This window comes from Sus scrofa, chromosome 1 (assembly GCF_054392235.1).
Source record: "Sus scrofa isolate SSC_HxYL_T2T_F1_AM1 chromosome 1, Sscrofa_HxYL_maternal_Yorkshire_Landrace_v2.0, whole genome shotgun sequence".
In the NCBI taxonomy this organism is placed as follows: domain Eukaryota; kingdom Metazoa; phylum Chordata; class Mammalia; order Artiodactyla; family Suidae; genus Sus; species Sus scrofa.
In genome coordinates this window covers 160,488,684-160,510,075 of record NC_139383.1, presented here as the reverse complement: position 1 = coordinate 160,510,075, position 21,392 = coordinate 160,488,684, and the positions used below count along the sequence as shown (strand labels likewise).

At 37.5% G+C, this 21,392-nt stretch overlaps 1 protein-coding gene across 4 annotated transcripts in view; it reads left to right on the top strand.

Moving 5' to 3' along the window:
- The window catches only part of C1H18orf63 (chromosome 1 C18orf63 homolog), an 85,248-nt gene that overhangs the window by 30,113 nt on the left and 33,743 nt on the right, over nucleotides 1-21,392 (top strand). Inside the window, exons 13-15 of one of the 4 annotated variants that reach the window (XR_014815728.1) lie at nucleotides 6,048-7,064; nucleotides 7,260-7,349; nucleotides 8,792-8,892. Coding sequence is in view for 3 of the 4 variants with exons in the window: in XM_013993265.3 (XP_013848719.3) it covers nucleotides 6,048-7,064; nucleotides 7,260-7,316 (1,074 nt within the window). In the remaining variant the exon portion in view is untranslated. Of the gene's footprint in view, nucleotides 1-443; nucleotides 1,866-6,047; nucleotides 7,065-7,259; nucleotides 7,350-8,791; nucleotides 11,309-21,392 lie in introns of those variants that run through there. The other 3 variants (XM_013993265.3, XM_084976956.1, XM_084976948.1) reach the window with 3 other exon arrangements.

The following is a 21,392-nucleotide window of genomic DNA, read 5'->3' as shown; positions in this document are numbered from 1 at the left end:
CTCAATAGAGTAAGATTTCTTTCTCAAAAGAAAACAAAAGGGAAGCTTTTGAAGAACAAAAGGGAATTTAACTTAAAATTTTCAGCAGTGATCTTTCTTTTAATTGACCGATGTGTTTTCATCAAAAAGAAAGACAAAAGTTTGAATAATTTGAACAGTTTGAAATATAATATGAATAGTTTGAAATATAATATGAATTATTTGAATATTTTTCTCTTCTCCGTCTCCTTTCTTGACTTACTACTGTTCTGTGTTTATTGTAGCTTCCACTGCTCTGGTGATTTCAGCTTTCACTCGGTGTTGATTTGCTATGGCTCAAAGAGTATGCCTCGTTATTTTTTCAGCTTTGCTGCTATGGCATGCTACTTGCTTCATTCTCTTTATAATCCTCAAGTAAAATTCAACAGAGCCAGTATCTGACAGAACCCTTTTTATCTTTTCAGGCCGGGTCACATCATCTGTCTAGTACTGACCAGCATGTGGATTTGGTATCCTTGGGGTAGGGCTGACATCTCATATAAATGCTATAAAAACATGACAGCCAAGATATCAGGTGCTATAGGCAAGGCCATTTCCTTATCAGGGAGTATGGATGGACAAATACCAATTGACATCTTTATCATAATGAATCTTAACATTTTTTTCAGACATAATATTTCTGTCTTTTTTTTTTTTCAGACATAATATTTTTAAAAGTACTTGTTGGCCAAGCCCAAATATGAGGAATTTAGAAGATATGTCATTACATCTAGCATTATTTGAATATACTTATTGAATACCTAATATATTCAGGCCATGTCTGTCTTGGAAATGATGAATCAAGACAATATATTTGTGAAAATTGACTTCTAAATGTAAAATAACACTTATTTGGACATTCCGGTCTTATATGTTGCTCCTGACAATTGGAACCTTGACAAAAAGAATTTCTCCTACTCAGTTTTATTGAGTCCTTTCTGTGTGCCAACTACTTTCATGTGTATTCTCACTTAATCATCAAAATAGACTCTTGGGATAAAAAATTGTTTTCTCAATTTTGCAGAAGAAACTGAAGCTTACCACATTCCAGTAATTTAACTGAAGCCACACAGTTAAATACATTGTAAAATTAAAATGAACCCAGAGTATCAGATTCTTAGTCCTAGAACTGGAAAAAGTTTAGATTTGTGGTTAAGAGCTCAGGCTCTAGAGATGGGCTGCCTAGTTTTGAATCCCTTACTGCTTGTATAATCTTGGGCAAATTATTTGATCTCCCTGTGCCTGAAGTTTCCACAGTTGTAAAACGGGGTATGATGTGGTAGTAATAACAGCAGTCGACACAAATTGGGCTCTCTAGGAGGCCTACTCTGAAATGGAATCCAGTGCATGTGGTGTTATTTAGAACCGCCCTTGGAATGAACACCTACAAAAGGCAAGGAAGGAAGAAGATTGGGTAAAGGGAGATGTTAGAAGCAAAGCAGGTGTCAGATAACCATGGCCAACCTTCTGAAGAGCACTGAGGCTATCTGTGGCCTATCACAGTGGTTCTTCCATTTGTTTTTGGGTTTGGATCACCCAGGGCAAGTTCTAGGGCAAGGAGAGTTCTAGGGCAAGGTGGGTCTCCATAAATGAGGCAGTCTCTGCAGGGATTGATTCCCAAAGTTGATTTGCTGACAGCACCCCCGCAGTGAGAGAACAGCCCTTCCTTGAAGGAGATCTGGGCAGCACATCACCATTTCCTTTGCAGTACTTCATTAAGCTCTTGTTTGGGGTTAGATTATCTTACTTGGAACAGTTTTTTTGTACTTAACGAGCTCTCAGTAAATGTTAGTTCCTATTATTGCTACAACCTCATGTTAGCTCTAAGATTCATGCAGTGCTAAAAAGAATAAGTTTAAAAAGTGAAAAATAAATTGATCAAGACTACTTGATAAAACTCAACCAACCTAAAAAAAAAGTAAATTGTCAGGAATGTTTTAGCCAAAGTAGCTTTAAAAAAAAATATATGGAAATTCTTGAAGATATATAAAAGAAATTACTGTACTCTTATATGCCCATCATTCGCCTCCTCCTTGACATGTTTTTGGGGTGGGGAGGTAAACTAGTATTTTAAAACACATCCAAGATATGTTGTTATTTAACCTGTAAAAACTTTAGTATGCGTAATTCCTGTGGTGGTGCAGTGGTTAACGAATCTGACTAGGAACCATGAGGTTGCGGGTTCGATCCCTGGCCTTGCTCAGTGGGTTAAGGATCCGGCATTGCCATGAGCTGTGGTGTAGGCCGAGACTCAGCTCGGATCCCACATTGCTGTGGCTCTGGCGTAGACTGGCAGCTACAGCTCTGATTAGAACCCTAGCCTTGGAACCTCCATATGCCACAGGTGTGGCCCTAGAAAAGGCAGAAAGACAAAAACAAAACCAAAAAACTTTAGTATGCATCTTTTCTGATAAGAGCTTTTGTTAAAAAATTATTTAACAGTAATTCATTAATATCATCTAATACCAGTTCACACTCCAATTCCCGATTCATCTCAAAGATTTATAGGTTTCGTTTAAATCAGAATCCAAGCAAGTTCTCTTTAAGTTGGTCGTTATATCTTTTATATCTCTTTTATTCTATGAAACTCTCTTCCCTTTTATTTATTCCAATTATTTACTGGGAAAACTGGATCATTTGCCCTGGGAAATGTCCCATATTTTGCGTTTGAATGATTGCTTCCTTGTTGAGTCATGTGTTTTAAACTTAACTCATTCTTCCATGTCCCATATTGCCTACAAACCTGTAGTTAAATCTAAGCTTAATTGAGTCCTGGTTCAACTTTAATCAAAAAATACTGAGGTGGTGCAAGGCATAGAAACAGATAAAATGCATTTGATCAATTTAATCTAATTAAAATTAATCTATTTAATAGATAAAACACATTTGACCCATTATTATGGTCAATCGTCAAGCTTCATGTAATCATTTCCTTAATTCTAGGCATCCATTAGATATCCATTCATATCTAAATAATAGATTATAATAGATCAAAGCTTTTGGTTTTCCTCTATAATTTTATGTTAATGTACAAAGTTATATAAAGCGTATGTAAAGTTCTAGAAATTAAAACTCAACTAAGCCTCATTTGCTAGTGACATCTGGTAGAACAATGATAATAATATGGTGAACATATGCTTTTTGTTAGGTTATGACTTCACAAAGCTTTGGTTTGTTGGCCAGTTAAGTATTTTAAGTTCTGTGAATTATTTATGATTTCATCTGCTGTTTACATAGGCCCTTGTTGTAGTCTTTTTAAAAATTTTGAATGTAAACCTAGAGGTTTCCCCCTTTGGGCTATTTACTATATTTTAGAAATTGAAAGAATGAGTAAATAATATATTGACAGGCTAGGGGGCAAAACAAGCTCTTGGAAATTATTTCCATCAGATGCATATTCCTGAGAGACAGATAAATATGGAAGAGGGTGTAATATAAACACATTTCAGACACATATTCTAGATAATTTTTAAGTCAAAATACAAGTAATCTTTTCTGATATGAATCTGCCTAGAATGAGTTTTTCTTTTGGTATCTCAAGGAGTGGGTATGTTGTTTAAAAGTTTCTATGGTTTCTGAAACCAAATAGTCCAAAAATGGCTGTTCTTTGATTTTCTGTAGTTGATTTCAACTTAATTCTTGAACTGTTTTTTTCTTCAAATGGAAAAAAAATCAATCTAGAATCTTTAAGATGATTCCGTCAGTTCTGACAAAACATCTTTTTGATGTGGTATTTCATTCAAATTTAGGAATCATTCTCCCCATAATAGTATCTATCTGCAGGGGAAAGCCTGTGTATGGTAAGGGCAGTGGTGTGTGGTAAAGTGCATCTGGTGTGTTTACCTAATATGGTACACATCAAGAGAATGAGGGCCCTAAGCTCTGTTTCCAGATACCTACAAAGCTGGTGAGTAGACACTTTTAGGCTTCAGCTAACTCTCCAACAGAAAAACCAAAGCATTCATAAGTAAACTTTTCCTAAGAAACTTAGAATATGGCTGTACTTTACTTTACTTCTTCCTTCAAAATATTATATGAGTGCACCTGATTGGGTGATCTTAAATCACATACTGAACCCTAGGAGCAAAGGAGGAAACGTTCATTCTAGATTTCTGGGCTCTAGAAGGAATGCTAGAAGGAAGGTGGGAAGGAATGTTGAACACCAGTCCACCGTATCCATCACATCCATTACAGAGTCACAGCTGAGCAATGGAGGGGAGAAGGGAGGCATTAACTTCTTGACCCAGATTGGTCTAAGATTGCTGGTCTCATATGGTATCTTGACACAGATGGTGTGCAAGATTTTCTTCTAGCTCCCTTGTGCATATAGTCTTTTTTTTAAATTTTTTTTTATTACTCAAATGAATTTATCACATCTATAGTTGTGTGGATATAGTCTTAAGAAGAAGAATTCCATCCCCTCAGTCTCTCCAGAGCTACGCTGTTAGCAGGTTTCAAGTTGTGAATCTGTGTGTTTTTTATGTTGGAGTATGAGGAAAGAATCTGTGTTCAGTGTTTCAAGTTATTGTCACAGGTCACTCTTTTACAGACACTAAGACTTAATAGTATTAACTGTATTTTAAAGGACTATAAATGCGTCCCAGCAACAGATGAATAGATAAGTATGGCACACACATACAATGGAATGTCATTCAGCCATAAAAATAAAAGAAATTCTGACAAATGCTACAACATGGATAAGCCTTGAAAAGCTAAATGAAAAGGATAAATATTGTGATTCCACTTATATGGAGTACTTAGAGTGGGCAAAATCATAGAGACGAAAGTAGTATAGAGTTTACCAGAGCTATGAGGAGAAAAAAATGGAGTTATTGCTTAAAGACTACAAAGTTTCTATTAGGATAAAGAAAAAGTTTTGGAAATAGATAGTGGTGATGGTTACACAACAACAGTACAATGGGCATTGTACTTAATGCCACTAAATTGTAAGCTTAAAAATGGATAAAAAGATACATTTATGCTTTATATGTTTTTACCAAAAATTTTAAAAAAGACTACAAACGCTTGTTTCTCTTTGATGTATCTGACAAGTCAACTTGACAAATACTTGCTAAATTGCTGCCAGGTACCAGGCACTTTGGTAGGCAATGAGAATACAAAATGATTAAGACATAGTCACTGCTATAGTGTCAAAATCCTACTTATTCCGAAAGGCCTAGTATAGTTACAATCACCTTTCCATTATACTCTCTTTGAATAAGTATTTTGTTAGTAACTGTGTGAAGGATTTAAGAATGTGAAGGATGTAAGGATAAGTAACTCATGGTTCCTACCTTCAAAAAATCTAGTGTCTACCTAGGGAGGTTGAACTTACACACTAATAGTGCTACCTTGTCCTATTTTTTTTTTTTTTTTTGTGATAAATACTAACTGGGAAGCTGAGAGGGGAAAAAATGGGGAGAAGAGGAAAAGACTTCTGAGGGAGACAGCAACATGCGCACATTTGGAAGATAATGATAGTAGTTAAGTGTAAAGTTTTTATAGTTGATTTATATAGAATTTGGAATACAACTTCATCCTAAAATATTAAAAGGATGATGTCCGAAGAAGGATACAGATCATAAGAAATAGTCACATGTCCTGGAGTTCCCATCGTGGCTCAGCAGGAGACGAATCAGGCTAGGAACACTGAGGTTGCCGGTTCGATCCCTGGCCTTATTCAGTGGGTTGAGGATCCGGCGTTGCTGTGAGCTGTGGTGTGGGTCACAGATGTGGCTCGGATCTGGCGTGGCTGTGGCTATGATGTAGGCTGGCCACTACAGCTCTGATTAGACCCCTAGCCTGGGAACATCCATATGCCTCGAGTGCAGCCCTAAAAAGACAAAAGGCAAAAAGAAAAAAAAAAATTCACAAGTCCTCAATAAAGCTCATTTGGTTTTTGTTTTTCTTTACCTGTTGTATATATTATAGTGTTACTTTATATTCTTATTCTGATGGTATTTTATATCATTGCTTTTCCATTAAGGACATTATTGCATTTTCTAAATTTCTAACCTTTATCCTTTCAGGAAAACAAAGTCAGGCCGCCCAATCTAACCACTAAACAAAAGTTCAGGTCCTCTCTGGCTCAGGCACCTTCCATAAGATCCCCCCCAGCTCAAAGTCTTCTACAGTGTTCAGTAGCCATGCACCACAAGGTGGAGCTTTCAGTCAGCCAGCCAAAGCCCTGCGTGTCCTCAGCTTTGCACCTCCAGCGAGAATCTGTTCAAAACAGAAAGAAATCCCTGTCTGACAAGGCAGCACAAGTACATTTGGAAGTACCAAAGCTCAACAGAGGAAATACTCCAATGCAAGACATAAATGTTGGCTCCCAACATAATATTGCTCCTAAATTCATACCAGTTTTCAAAAATCAACCAATACAAATGAACAAAAATATCTTAAAACCCGAGAACCTGAAAAGAAAACAGCATATTGTTATAGAACCTAAGTTGTTTTCACTCAAAACTAGTGTGATCCAGGATGACAAACTGAATTTAGATCCAGTTATAAAAAAAAGATGTAATCGCAGCATTCAGATGACTGCTAGAAATGTAAATCCAAAGACTTCTAGATCTCTGCAAGAAAAAAACACTGAGTCCTATGAAAACACTGAGTCCTATGCTTCTAGTGTAAAATCATTGCCTGTGAGTTTAAATGAAAGTAAACAACTATCTAATAGTTCAGTATTTCAGGTGTCAAATAATAATTTAGGTGTAATAAAAAGTGCTGTTGACTTCCAAGCAACTGGGAAAGAAAATTTGACAAGCAAATATAAAACACAAATCTTAAGGAAAGGCCACAATTCACTAAAAGTGAAAAGGCAACCATACATTTTTGAATCAGACACAGAAACAGAAGATCCCCAACTGCTACATCAACAAGCAGTTGATCAAACTAAAGAAGATGATGTAAGTAACCACCAATTAATAGTAAGCAGAATACCCCACAGGTCTAAAAGAGAATTATGTCAGGAATCTTCAAAAACTCCAAAGAGGCCTCATTCTAGTACTATCCGTCATGGACAATCCAGTTCTAGGAACCAGGTAAAGAAAAATTTTTTAAATTTTAATCTGGGGATATTTATCATGTGATAGACCTTTAAAACCCCCAAAATAAATATTTAAATTATTCGTCCAAGGACTTCTAGAAACACATTAAGAAAAAGATTCTATTCAAACACAACTGCAAGTATATACCCTTAATTTATAACAAAATGTGATTCTTCAATCTGGTTACAGATACGTAACTTGGACAAATCAAAACCTAAGAAATCTCTCGTCATTTCTAAAGCTTAGGACATGGATGTGAAAGAAGGAAATATCCACCAGGTAATTTAGGTGATATCTTCTGCTTTATTTTTTATTATGCTGTCCAAATTGGAATTGCCAGGTTTAGGGATCCCCAATCTTGTGTACCAAAGAATTCCTTAAAGTCTGAAAATCAGCAAGGATATAGAAAATGGCGGGGATAGTACAACCCTTGACTAAGGACTGTAAACAGCAACTGCTATATGTTGTAAGGCCTCTAAAAATGGATGAGGTAGAGAGGACCAATCACTAGCTCCCACCCACTCTGTTCTGGGGCCTTTGTAGAGAGGGCGGGGCAGCAGCAGACTGCCTAAAGATGGAAAATTCCACAGCCATTAGGACATCTACCTTTTGGACTCTCATCCAAGATAATTAACCTTAAATGGTGTCTCAGAAGCTAATCATTAAGTTAAAGTTTACTCCAAAAATTTTTGCAGTGCTGGCTAAACTTAAACTTGAGATTTAGCTGATAATGCTAAGTCTACGCCAGAGCCACAGCAATGTGGGATCCAAGCCTAGTCTGTGACCTAAACCATAGCTCACAGCAATGCTGGATCCTTAACCCACTGAGCAAGGCCAGGGATTGAACCCACATGCTCATGGATACTAGTTGGGTTTGTTACCACTGAGCCACAGTGGGAACTCCTCAATTCAAATTTTTTATGAACAATCTAGAGAATGTTTCTTCTTTTCTCCTCCAATTTTTTTCTATAATTAATAGAATTTTTAGTCTGAACCAAAAGGTACATAATTCTATTCTTATATATTTTATAATGTTAGGTTTCATGTAGTTTTTGATGTCTTACTATATGTAGTAAGTAGGTGGTTGGGGAAAGATGTATGTTCTAGAATGCCTTAAAATTTTTTATTTTCATTTTTTTTAAATAAATGATATCTACTCTAGATTTCATATTGTTTTAGAAAGATAGCACTTTCCCACTTTGAATTACTTAAGAACCAAATGATTTTTTACAATGAAAAAATCATTCCGGGAGTTCCCGTCGTGGCACAGTGGTTAACAAATCCGACTAGGAGCCATGAGGTTGTGGGTTCATTCCCCGGCCTTGCTCAGTGGGTTAAGGATCCGACTTTGCCGTGGTCTATGGTGTGGGTCGCAGACGCGGCTCAGATCCTGAGTTGCTGTGGCTGTGGCTTAGGCCGGTGGCTACAGCTCCAATTAGACCCCTAGCCTGGGAACCTCCATATGCTGCGGGAGCAGCTCAAGAAAAGGCAAAAAGACAAAAAAAAAAAAAAAAAAAAAATCATTCCATCAGCTAGAAAGAATAACATAATGGGAAAACAAATCATAGGATATCATTATAGAAAAGAATTTTCCCTAAATATAAAATTCATATATACCCCTATAAAAATTTTAAGTAATACAAAACAGTTTCAAGAAAAAAGGGAAAAAGAAAAAACCAAAACAGAAAAAAAAAAAAAACACTTGTGATTCCTCTTTGCAGAGATAACCACTCTGAACATTGATGGACACCTCGCACACACTTCTGTGAACATGGAATCAGGCTCCATACCCTGCTTTGGAAACTCTTTTTTCACTCAACAGGTTTTTTCATAGTTGCATAGTATTCTGTTGCATGTGGATATATTGTATATATAACTTCCCCTACTGATTGTCATTTAAATTGTTTCCAACATTTCACTGTAACAACTTCAAGTGCTTCCGTACACTGGAAAAAAAAAGGGAGGGAAACAGAAATGGAGTTTCTCTCCTAACTAGTATTATTCTGGCTTTCAAACATTTTAGATGTTTAATGTATAAATGAGTTATAATTATTGTGGTAAGATATTTAAAAGAAACCAAAAATCTTCATAAATTTTCCACTGAAATAATCTTTCATTAAATAAAACAGAGTGAGCAGAAAGACAAATATAAGTGGAACTTAAAATTTTTTAATATGATTTGCTGCTTTTGCTACTTCAATTTAAGGCAAAAATGAACAAAAACTCTACTTCAAAACTGTAAATATAATTCTTATTCTTGAAAATGTACCTTTTTAATTAATTTACTACATACCTTTATGGTAAACATTTTTTCAGAATTATCTCTATTTTATAATTTTTAATGTTTTTATAGGGAAATACATCTGGTTTAAAGCCTATTTTGAGTGTGCTTTCTCTTTCTAAAATAATATGTTAGATAACTAGTAGACTGCAGTAAAAAATAGTACATATTTTTTTATGGAAGTGCCCTTAATAGGGATGTGTATCTGGTCACTTAGTCATCTACAGCATGTACTTATTCTTGAAACCAGTGTCCCCCCTGTTGCATGTATAGGCTGCCTTCCTGCTACTGTCCATTTATCATACCCCAGGTAATAAAGACTTATTTTACTATTGCACTTAGCAAAATAATTTAAAAAGATAAATCCACTGCTTAAGAAGTATGTAATATCTTCCAATTTTTATATGAATAATCTTTTTTTTTTTTTTTTTTTTTTTGTCTTTTTGCCATTTCTTGGGCTGCTCCCACGGCATATGAAGGTTTCCAGGCTAGGGGTCAAATCGGAGCTGTAGCTGCCAGCCTATGCCAGAGCCACAGCAACGCAGGATCCGAGCCGCGTCTGCGACCTACACCACAGCTCAGGGCAACGCCGGAACCTTGACCCACTGAGCAAGGCCAGGGATCGAACCCGCAACCTCATGGTTCCTAGTCGGATTCGTCAACCACTGCGCCACGACAGGAACTCCTATATGAATAATCTTGATAGCTCCTCCTCCATTTAATTAGTGTCTAAAACTTAGAGTTAATAGGAAAGTATTTAGATAAATGTTAACTTACATGGCAAAGTCTGCTTATGTTAGGATCAGGCTATTTACTGGTGTAAAGTAGGTTTATTTTTCATCTTATAATATTTACCATATTGAAATATTTACCATAAAATATGTACACAAGTAACATATATACATATATCAGTATATGTATGATTTACTAAAAAGCTTCATAGACTGATTATTTACTAATACATGTTCAAAGGCAAGATTCCAGACCAAATTGTCATGCTGAAATTCACTGGAGAGTTCCCATTGTGGCTCAGCAGTACCAAACTCGACTAGTATCCATGAGGATGCAGGTTTAATCCCTGGCCTCACTCAGTGGGTTAGAGATCCAGCATTGTCTTGAGCTGTGGTGTAGGTCGCAGGTGCAGGTTGGATCTGGTGTTGCTTTGGCTGTGTCGTGGGCTGGCATCTACAGCTTGGATTAGACCCCTAGCCTGGGAACTTCCATGTGCCACGAGTGCAGCCCTAAAAAGACCAAAAAAATAAAAATAAATAAAAAATTCACTGGAGAAATCAATGAAGATTTTACTTTGTTTTAAAGTTTATAATTTTGAAAGCCAAAATAATTCCACATCCAAATAAGGAAAACTAATTGTACTTCCTTGTTTAAATTTTGGGTAATTTATATGTATCATAGAATAATTATCACCTTGGCCTCAAATCATTCTTCACATTCCAATTTTATGTTGGTTTTAGAACCATCATAATTTTAAAACCATAGATAAATGATTTTATGTTTGCCTACATACAGAATCTTAAAAGACTGGCCATTGCATTTAAAAAATAAATATGCCAAAATTAATGCTAAAACTTATATTCATAGAAATATAAAAATGCTTGTTGTATACCTTTCATATTTTAAATTTCACAGAATTGCTTCCTATATTAATATTTATTTATATTTTATTATATATTACTATGATTACATATTACATAATTATTTTATTTGTTGCTTACATAGCAAATAAGTTAAAAATATGGGTTAGTCAATGACTAGCTTTTATCTGACTAACCAGTTCACTAACAGTTTTTGCTTTTTTTCAAATTGCACATTAGTTATTATGCTGGAACTAATAATGTATTGGTTATTTGTTGTTGCTTGAGAATGGTCAGTATTTAAAAATGTTTAAAGATGTCATGTCATTATTTATTGGTGCTTAAAATATTCGCATTATATCCTACATAGTGTCACAGTGTCTTATTTTTAATTAAAATTTTCAAGTAAGTATATTTTTCTGTGTCAGGGTAACTATATATAGGAATGCAAAGGCTTCCATAAGTTACAAATTCTTTTACCTCTGTGGTTCCATTTCTTCACAAACATTTGCTGCTAAGCCCATGTAAACTATTTTAGATTCTCACCATTTAACAAAACTCTTATTCTCAAAGTCTTTCATGCCTTCATGCAACAGACATTTATTTAGTATTTGCTATGTGCCAAGAGCTAGTGTGATCCTTGGGATGTATCAGTGAACACTAGCAGGGAGAGATAGACAAGAAAACAGAACAAATAAATAAATTATATAATGTATTAGAAAGTGACAAGTGTAGAAAAAAAATAGAGCAAGGTAAGGGACATGGTTTACGTAGGCTTTCTTGAGCAAGGACATAAAGGTGAAGGAGTCAAAACCCTAAGAAAAAAACAGAAAGGTAAATAGAATCACTTTTGCTCTTAAGATATATGATAATCCAGATTTGAAACAGAGCTGTGTTTTCATGATGATGATGTTGAGGAGTGAAGGGAGCAGAAATTTAAAAGTCCAGAGCATGCAAGGACAGAGAGCCTGACTTGAAGGGCCAGCCACACCCTGCAGCACACACACTTTGCTGGAGCCCTGAAGGCTGTGCCCATGGTAAAGGTAAGCCATCAGTAACTAGCTGCATTTGCTCCACCCTCAGAGTGCCATGGGGGTGTACTGCCTTAGTGGGAAAAGAATAGGCAAAAAAATCCTTGTAAAGGGCCCACAGTGGATTTCTGCCCAAACTCATATCACCAAGGTGATCTAAGAAACCTCAAACCAAGAATTTAATGTAATAGCAGAAATATAAAATTATCAGAAATACCAAAACCTTTAGGGAGAAAACTAAACTTTATTGAATTATATTAGAAAATATCCAAGTAAATGTGTCATGTTCATAGATTGGAACTCAGTAATGGAAAGATTGAATGCAATTTTGATTCATATTTGAACATGTTTGTTTCAGAACTTGATAAGCATATTGTGAAATGGATATGGGAATGCAAAAGTCAAGAATAAACAAGGACTCTTAGAGAAAAACAAAAAGGGAGAGCTTGCTCTCCAGATAGCAAGATTTATACAAAGCTGTAATAATTAAAACAATATGGTAGTGGTATGCAGATTAACAAACCACTGGAACAGAGTCCAGAAATGGGGCAATACATAAAAGATTTTATACTATTACTGTTCATAAAAGCTCAAACACAGTCTAAATCTTAGAAACATAAGGAAGCAAGACATGAATGAGTTTACATTCATGTGTAGTCCAAAGACAGGAAAAATTGAGTCATGTTGTCTAAGGATGCATATATAAATGTAAAAATTATAAAGAAAAGCAAAGATATTATCATTTAAAAATCCAGTGCAGTGGTGCCTCATGAGGGATGGAGGGAAGGAATTATGACTGGGGCAGTTAGATGGTAGGGGTGGTAGGGAAGTCCTTCTGGAACAGTGGTAATATCTGTTTTACTTCTTGTCCTCAGTGATAGTTATACAGGCATTGACTTTATAATTCTTTATTGAACTGCACCTATATGTTTATGCACTTCTCAATATATGGGTTATTCTATTTCATAGGTGTGTTTGTTTTATTTCGAGAGAAATAATACAAAACTAACAAAAACCTTCACACACAAGCCTGAAGGGTCTTGGCTTTGGGGCCAAAAGTTAGTAAAAAAGGTTGTAGTTCATAACAGCTGCTCTGTGACAGTTCTCTGAAGGATGACGGTGGATGCCCAGGGCTCTCAGAATGTAACAATGGCTTGAAAGCAGAATGAGCTGCTTTAGGAGGGTTGTGGGAATGTGTGGTTAGGGCAAAGCGCAATGGTAATGCAGCACAAGTTGTGGGATTCACAAGGTTGTTTAGTCCCATGAGGCTCATCTGTTCCCGCCCAGAATAATGTGGTTTAGGATATTTCTTCATGCTTTTCCATGCAGCAGTTCAATTTCTAGGGGTTTATCCTCACAAAATTATTGGATAAGATGTCAACTGTATGTACACATGATTGTTAACGTTTTTGGTAGTGAAAAAATTGAAAACACTACAGATACTTATCAAAACAGTGTTGTATCCTTATAATGGTTCCCAACCACACTACTAAAAATTTGCTCATGATTCGCAGTTAAATAGAAATGCAAGTTGCAAAACTATGTGGTATGAACTGATTTTTATTTTGTTAAGTGTATGTAGGCATAGACAGTGTCTGGAAAAATATATGCTTAACTATTAAAAATAGTTATCTTTGGAAAGAATGAAATATGAGCGATTTTTGCTTTCTATTTTATACATGTCTGAATTATTTGAATTCTTTTTTTTTCTTTCTTTCTTTCTTTTTTTTTTTTGTTTTTTTGTTTGTTTGTTTTTCTGTTTTTTTGCTATTTCTTTGGGCCGCTCCCGCGGCATATGGAGGTTCCCCGGCTAGGGGTCTAATCGGAGCTGTAGCCATTGGCCTACGCCAGAGTCACAGCAACACGGGATCCGAGCCACGTCTGCAACCTACACCACAGCTCACGGCAACGCCGGATCCTTAACCCACTGAGCAAGGGCAGGGACCGAACCCGCAACCTCATGGTTTCTAGTCAGATTCGTTAACCACTGCTCCACGACGGGAACTCCTCTTTTTTTTTTTATTTTTTTTTATTTTTTAGTGCCCGCACTCACAGCATAGGGAAGTTCCCAGGCCACGGATCAAACCCTCACTCTGCAGTGACAGGAGCCACTGCAATTGGATTCTTAACCCACTCTGCTGCAGCAGAAACTCCTGTATTTTTAAATAGTTGTTTTACAATGAAAATGAAAAGTTTTCTATTTTGGAGTAAAAAAAAATATGTTGTATTGTCATTGAATGCAGTATAGGAATGCCCCCACTTGTAAAAAGAGTAGTTTTATGGAACTAGTTTCTATTAAACCTCCTAGGGTGCTGCAGTTCACTTAGCATTTTCTTCCTTTGGAGGTACCTTAATGTGTTTGTTTTTGGATGGTAACAGACTGCAGCTACAAGAGTTGTAACATACATTGAACTCTCTTTGTGTTTCCAAGCAGTATTCTAAATGTTTCACAGCATTCACAATAGTCCTTTAAGACACACATTGCTCTAATGTCTTAAAAGCACTTACATGCTCACTTGCCCAAGATACAAACCTTTCTTCAGTTAGTTATTCTCGATCTTTTCTCTCCTCTGCTTCCATGTAAACCCACCCCCTGTAGGAACATTTCTTATTTCATTCAGTGCATCTCAAAGTGGAGAGTGAGGGATTGGGAGTGGTACACGGAGCTTGTAAATTTGAAAAAGCCCTTCAGGAACCAGGGTGTATAGGAAGGGAGTTTCTTCCCCCTTCTCTTCTGTTTCTCTTGTGCATCACTCTTAAATGGTTTGGGTCAGCACCCAGGAGTCTTCCCAGTTTACTGCACTGGGAACTATTTCAGAAATCTGTATAAACTGCTCTCAGGTATCAGCAGAAAGGCCTGTCTCCTCAGAGATCATGATCAAGGTTTCCAGAGTCAAGTTGGTGTTAACAGATTTCCCTGCTGACCCTCCCAGCCCACGCAATTGCTTTGTAGATGGTGAAGCTGTAGGACTGCCGCGCTTTCCCTAGCACCTTGTGATCTACTGCCTCAGAAGATCTCCACATTCACTGAGCTGACTTTGGCACCCAGTATAAAAGGCAGTTAATGATTACGACCTAGACCTTAATGGCATATCTATAAAACAAAGAACTTTTATATGTTATAAAATTGAGTAAGCTCTGTTTCCCAGAGCAGTAAATTTAGCCTGCCTTTTTCCTCGTAAGAACCAGTTTTAGTACTTTGTAAACTAAAGTAAGCCATGTTATATATGAGGCTGCTGAGATGAAACAAAGGAAAGTATTTTTAGTCATATTTCTCTTTAACCAAATTTACCACATTTCATTACTTTGCTGCCTACTATGGCTCTGTGGTCCCTAAGGAAATAACTAGATGAAATTGAGAATGAAAACAACATAAAGTAGGATATTCAATACCCCAGGTTTCATATACCCAATCGGGTTGCACAATGATTAAATTTAGTTCTAGTTAACCTGATTTCAAGGGCAGTTCAATTCTAGGGGCTATATGAGAAGCAGAATGCTTGCTCTATATTATCAGAAAATATTTATGTTGAAACATGGTTTTGAGTTTCCTTGTCATATAGGAACATTAACACACAACAGATGGATTCTCCTTTGAGAGATCATTGAGTATATTGTATTTGCAGTATCAATTTGACAAAGATATTCTTTGGCCAAGGAGAGCACTAGCCCAACATTCCTTGCTGTTTCCTCTACATACACATATGACCTGTGGCATCTCTGCCCCACTGTGCTCTAGGAAAAGGTATAGCGTTCCATCTGAATGTTGGGACCCGTGATGTTTCTTACAGCTCCATTTAGACTTAGTCTCCCAAAACTTTGCAAGCCTGGGTGTATGTCTCAATGTTTCAAAAGAGGCCCCAAAGTATTGAGGTTTTGTATAACTCCCAAGGAAGAGCTTTCAGAGATTTAAAGATGATTGTATAACAGAGCCGTGTAATTTCTTCCTGAGAAGGGGAGAGTGGGATTTCCAAATCAAGTTCTGTCACTTTTGCCTGGACTGGCTTTAATTAACTGGTAATTCTTCTGGAAAATGTGGAGATAGACCAAATGCCCTCTAAGGTTCCTTCAAACCGGCCTGCTCTTTGCTGAATGACAGAATGTAAGACCAGAAAGAGATCCTGACCAACAAGTCCAGTTTCTTCACATAACAGTGAGGGAACCAAGGTATATGGAGTAAAGGTGGTTCACATTATTGTCATAATTATGAGGAAAAGACAAACATGTTGCTTTCTAGTCCCATCTTGCTCTTAAAAAAAAACAAACAAAAAGCACATTGTGAAAATATCATGTATTCAAGAGTTGTAAAGTATCTATGTGCAATTCAGTACCTCAGAAGCTTCATAAACCCCTCCTTCTGATCACATTCCCTTTCTATCCCTAGGGAAGAAACCATGCTCTTGAATAGTTTATTAATCATTCTCATGCTTTTCCATATAGTTACACAATATATTTTAATGTCATAGAAATTGACAATACTAGATTATTCTTTGGTGGCTTTTTTCTTTCATTCAACATGGTTTTGAGGTTCAACCATGTCAGTGCCCTACTTGTTGCTTATTCATTTTCCTTTTGATCTACTATTTCACTGTATGAACATACCATCATCTATCCATTATGCTGTTGATGGACTTTGGATTATATCTGGCTGGAATTTTTTGTTTGTTTTGATTTGTTTTGTGTGTGATTTTCACATATGCGAGTTTCTCAACTCTGGAGTTGATATGTGAAGGCAGAGCCAGCAATTGCGAAAGTGACATTTGAGCTGAATCTTGGAAGGAGATGTGAGGATTGTCAGAAGAGTGTTCCAAAGAGAAGGATCAATATACAGAGGCTCCAGGGAGAGAAGTCTTGTAGTGGTCTAGATGAAGAGCAAGAAGGTCCAGTGGGTAGGGCATTGGGAACCCATGGGAGAGTGGTAAGAGATCTAAAAGGTAGCAAAAGTCAGATCATTTGGACATCATGTAAAGGTAGATGCAATTGAAGTCTGGTGAAGAGGCCTCTCTGGGTGATGCATGGAGAATGGGTTATATCGGGGACAAAACATAAGGCCTGGAGAGCAATGAGGAGGCTGCTGTGGTTGTCCAGGCAAGAAATAGTAGAGGCTTAGATAAGGAATATTGGATATGGAGAGATTTGACTGACTCAGAAGTATTTTCAAGATAGAGAGAGGTGGATTGGATATGAAGGGTAAGAAAAAGAGAGCAGTCTAGCTGGAATCCTACATTTTTACCTTGAAAAACAAGGCAACTAGTCATGGGCGTTACTGAGATGCAGAAGGCTAGGGGAAGGACAGAGGGAGTTACCATGATGCAGAATGCTAGGGGAAGCAGTAGAGAAAATAAATGTTTTTATTGTGGCAGTGTTAGGTTTGAGATGCTAAATAGACATCCAGGGGGAGTACCTGGTAGGCAGTTGGATCTGTGAATCTGGAGAAGTAAGTTTGGAGTAGTTGGCATATCCCTGGTAGTTAGAATCCTGGGATAGGTTAAGACTCCTAGAGGAAGTATACAAGGGAAGAGGTCCAAGATCTTACCCTCAGGTACCCCCAACAGTTTGGGGACAAGCTGAGGGAGAAAAGGTAGCAAAGGATGTGGAAGCATAAAGAGTACCAAAAGGCTGGTATATAGAAGCATGGAGATGAGACTTTCTGGAAGGAATGTCTGAGGTCAGATCAGATGAGGACAAAGTAAGGATAGATAGATGGTATCCTTAGAAAAAACCACTTTACCTAAGTGGAGGATGATACCTAACCAGAGTGGATGCAAGTGAATATGGAGGTTAGAAAGTGGAGACTGTGATCAAGATCAATGAAGGGAAGAAGAAATACAGCTGGGAGCTAGAGAGGGATATCTGGTGAGAGGAGGGCTTTGTTTATTGAAGATGGAAGAGGTTAGAGAACGTTTACGTGCTGATGGGAAGATTCCTCTAGAGAGAGAAACAGTGGCATAGCAGGGTGGCCATGAAAGGAGAAAGCCTTTGAGAAAGTCTGAGAGGACCCCAACACACGAGGAAGAGTAAACTTGTGAATTGAGCAAAGGTGCTCACAAAGATTTATATTTAATATGCTCATTATAGAGTAATTTCTAACAGGAAACTCTGGGAAACAACCTCCATGTTCCACAATAGGAGAATACTATCTTAAAAATTACAGCAGGGGGACTCTGCAAGCAGAGACGGGATTAAGATGGCAGAATAGAAGGACTGGAGCTCAACTTCTCTCCTAAAAACAACAAAATTCACAACTAAAGACTGAGCACACTTCACCAAAATGGACCAGAAACCTTAAAAAAGATACCCTACTCCAGAAGAAAAAGAGGAGGGCACATCAAGAGGTAGGAGGGGTGATTTCATGATATAAAAAACCCCATACCTCCTGGGTGGGAGCTCCACAGACTGGAAACTAACTGGTTCACAGAGACTCACCTACAGGAGTGAGAGTTCTGAGCCACACATCAAACTCTCATGTATGGGGATCTGGCACAGGGAGAAAGCGCCCCGGAGCATCTGGCATTAAAGGCCACTGGGGCTTGTGTGCAGGAGCTCCACAGGACTGGGGGAAACAGAGACCCCATTCTTAAAAGGCGCACACAGACTTTCACGTGCACTGAGTCCCAGGGCAAAGCAAAGTCTCCAAGGGAATCTGGGTCAAACCTGACTGCAGTTCTTGGAGGACCTTCCTGGGAAAACAGGGGTGAATGTGGCTTGTTGTGAGGGAAGGACATTGAAAGCAAAGCTTTCGGGAATATTCAGCAGCAGTGTCTTTCTCTGGAGGTGGCCCTTTTGGGAAAATCTGGCCCCACCATCAGCCAGCTGCTGAGAAGCCCCAGGCCAAACAACCCAGGTGAGATCACAGCCCCACCCCTCAGTAAACAGGCTGCCTAAAGACCCCTCAGGCACACAGCTGCCTCTAATCCCAACCAGAGACTAAGCCCCACCCACCAGAGGGATTAGAATGGGCTCCTCCTACCAGAGGGCAGGCATCAGCCCCTCCCATCAGGAAGCCTACACCAAGCCCCCATACCGACTTCAGCCACAGGGGGGCAGACATCAGAAGTAAGAGAGGCTACAACTCTATTATCTGTAAAAAGGTCACCACACCAAAAACCTATAAAAATGAAAAGGCAGAGAACTATAACTCAGATGCGGGAGAAAGAAAAAACCCCAAAAAAACAGTTAAGCCATGAGGAGATTCTCAGCCTCCAGGAAAAAGACTTTAGATTGTTGATGCTGAAGAAGATGCAAGACATTGGAAATAAACTGGAGGCAAAAATGGATAACTTACAGGAAACACTGACCAAAGAGATACAAGATATAAAACTGAAACAAGAAGAGATGCAAAATACAATAACTGAAATAAAAAATTCACTAGAAGCAGCTAACAGCAGAATACAGGAGGCAGAAGAACGAATAAGCGAGGTGGAGGACAGATTAGTGGAAATTACGGATGCAGAACAGAAAAGAGAAAAAAGATTGAAAACAAATGAAGAGAGTCTCAGAGAACTCTGGGACAACGTGAAAGGCACCAACATCCATATTATAGGGGTGCCAGAAGGAGAAGAAAGAGAGGAGACAGAAAAAATATTCCAAGAGATAATAGTCGAAAACTTCCCTAACATGGGTAAGGAATCACTCACTCAAATCCAGGAAGCACAACGAGTACCATATAAAATAAACCAAAGGAGGAACACCCCGAGACACATACTAATCAAACTGACCAAAATTAAAGACAAAGAGAAAATCTTGAAAGCAGCTAGGGAAAAAAAACAAATAACATACAAAGGAACCCCGATAAGGCTATCGGCAGATTTTTCAACAGAAACTCTGCAGGCCAGAAGGGAGTGGCATGATATACTCAATGTGATGAAAGGAAAAAACCTCCAACCAAGATTACTCTACCCAGCAAGGCTCTCATTCAGATTTGAAGGACAAATCAAAACCTTCACAGATAAGCAAAAGCTGAGAGAATTCAGCAACACTAAACCAGACGTACAACAAATACTAAAGGAACTTCTATAGGCAGAAAAGAACAAGAGAAGAAGGAAAGGAAAAAGAGCGGCAAAAACAAATCCAAAGTAATTAATAAAATGGCAATAAGAACATACATATCAATAATTACTTTAAATGTTAATGGACTAAATGCCCCAACCAAAAGACAGAGACTGGCTGAATGGATACAAAAACAAGACCCATATATATGCTGTCTTCAAGAGACCCACTTCACTTCTAGGGACACATACAAATTGAAAGTGAGAGGATGGAAGAAAATATTTCATGCAAACAGGGATCAAAAGAAAGCTGGAGTAGCAATATTCATATCAGACAAAATAGACTTTAAAATGAAGAATATTTTCAGGGACAAAGAGGGACATTACATAATGATCAAAGGATCAATCCAAGAAGAAGACATGACAATTTTAAATATCTATGCACCCAACATAGGTTCACCACTGCTACAACCTTAAAAGGACAAATCAACAATAACACAATAACAGTGGGGGACACTTTAACACCCCACTTACAGCAATGGACAGATCAACCAGACAGAAAATCAATAAGGAAACACAGGCCCTGAATGATGCATTAGACCAGAGGGACTTAATAGATATTTATAGGACATTCCATCCGAAAGCAACAGAATACACATTCTTCTCAAGTGCACATGGAACATTCTCTAAGATTGATCATATCCTGGGCTACAAATCCAACCTCAGTAACTTTAAGAAAATTGAAATCATATCAAGCATTTTTTCTGACCACAATGCTATACAACTGGAAATCAACAACAAGAAAAAAACTGCAAAAAACACAAACACGTGGAGACTCAACAACATGCTACTAAACAACCAATGGATCACTGAAGAAATCAAAGAGGAAATTTAAAAATACCTAGCAGCAAATGACAACAAAGATACAACACTCCAAAACCTATGGGATGCAGCAAAAGCCGTTCTAAGAGGAAAGTTTATAGCAATACAAGCCCACCTCAGGAAACAAGAAAAAGCCCAAATAAACAAGCTAAATTTACATTTAAAGCAGCTTGAGAGAGAAGAACAGACAAGACTTAAAGTTAGTAGAAGGAAAGAAACCATAAAGATCAGAGCAGAAATCAATGAAATACAAACAAAGAAAACCATAGAAAAGATCAATGAAACGAAAAGCTGGTTCTTTGAAAAGATCAACAAAATTTATAACCCCCTAGCCAGACTTATCAAGCAAAAAAGAGAGAGGACTCTAATCAATAAAATTAGAAATGAAAAAGGAGAAGTAACAACGGACATGACAGAAATACAAAGGATCATAAGAGACTACTATATGCAACTATATGCCAATAAAATGGAAAACCTAGAAGAAATGGACAAATTTTTATAAAAGTACAATCTTCCAAGACTAAACCAAGATGAAATAGAAAAGATGA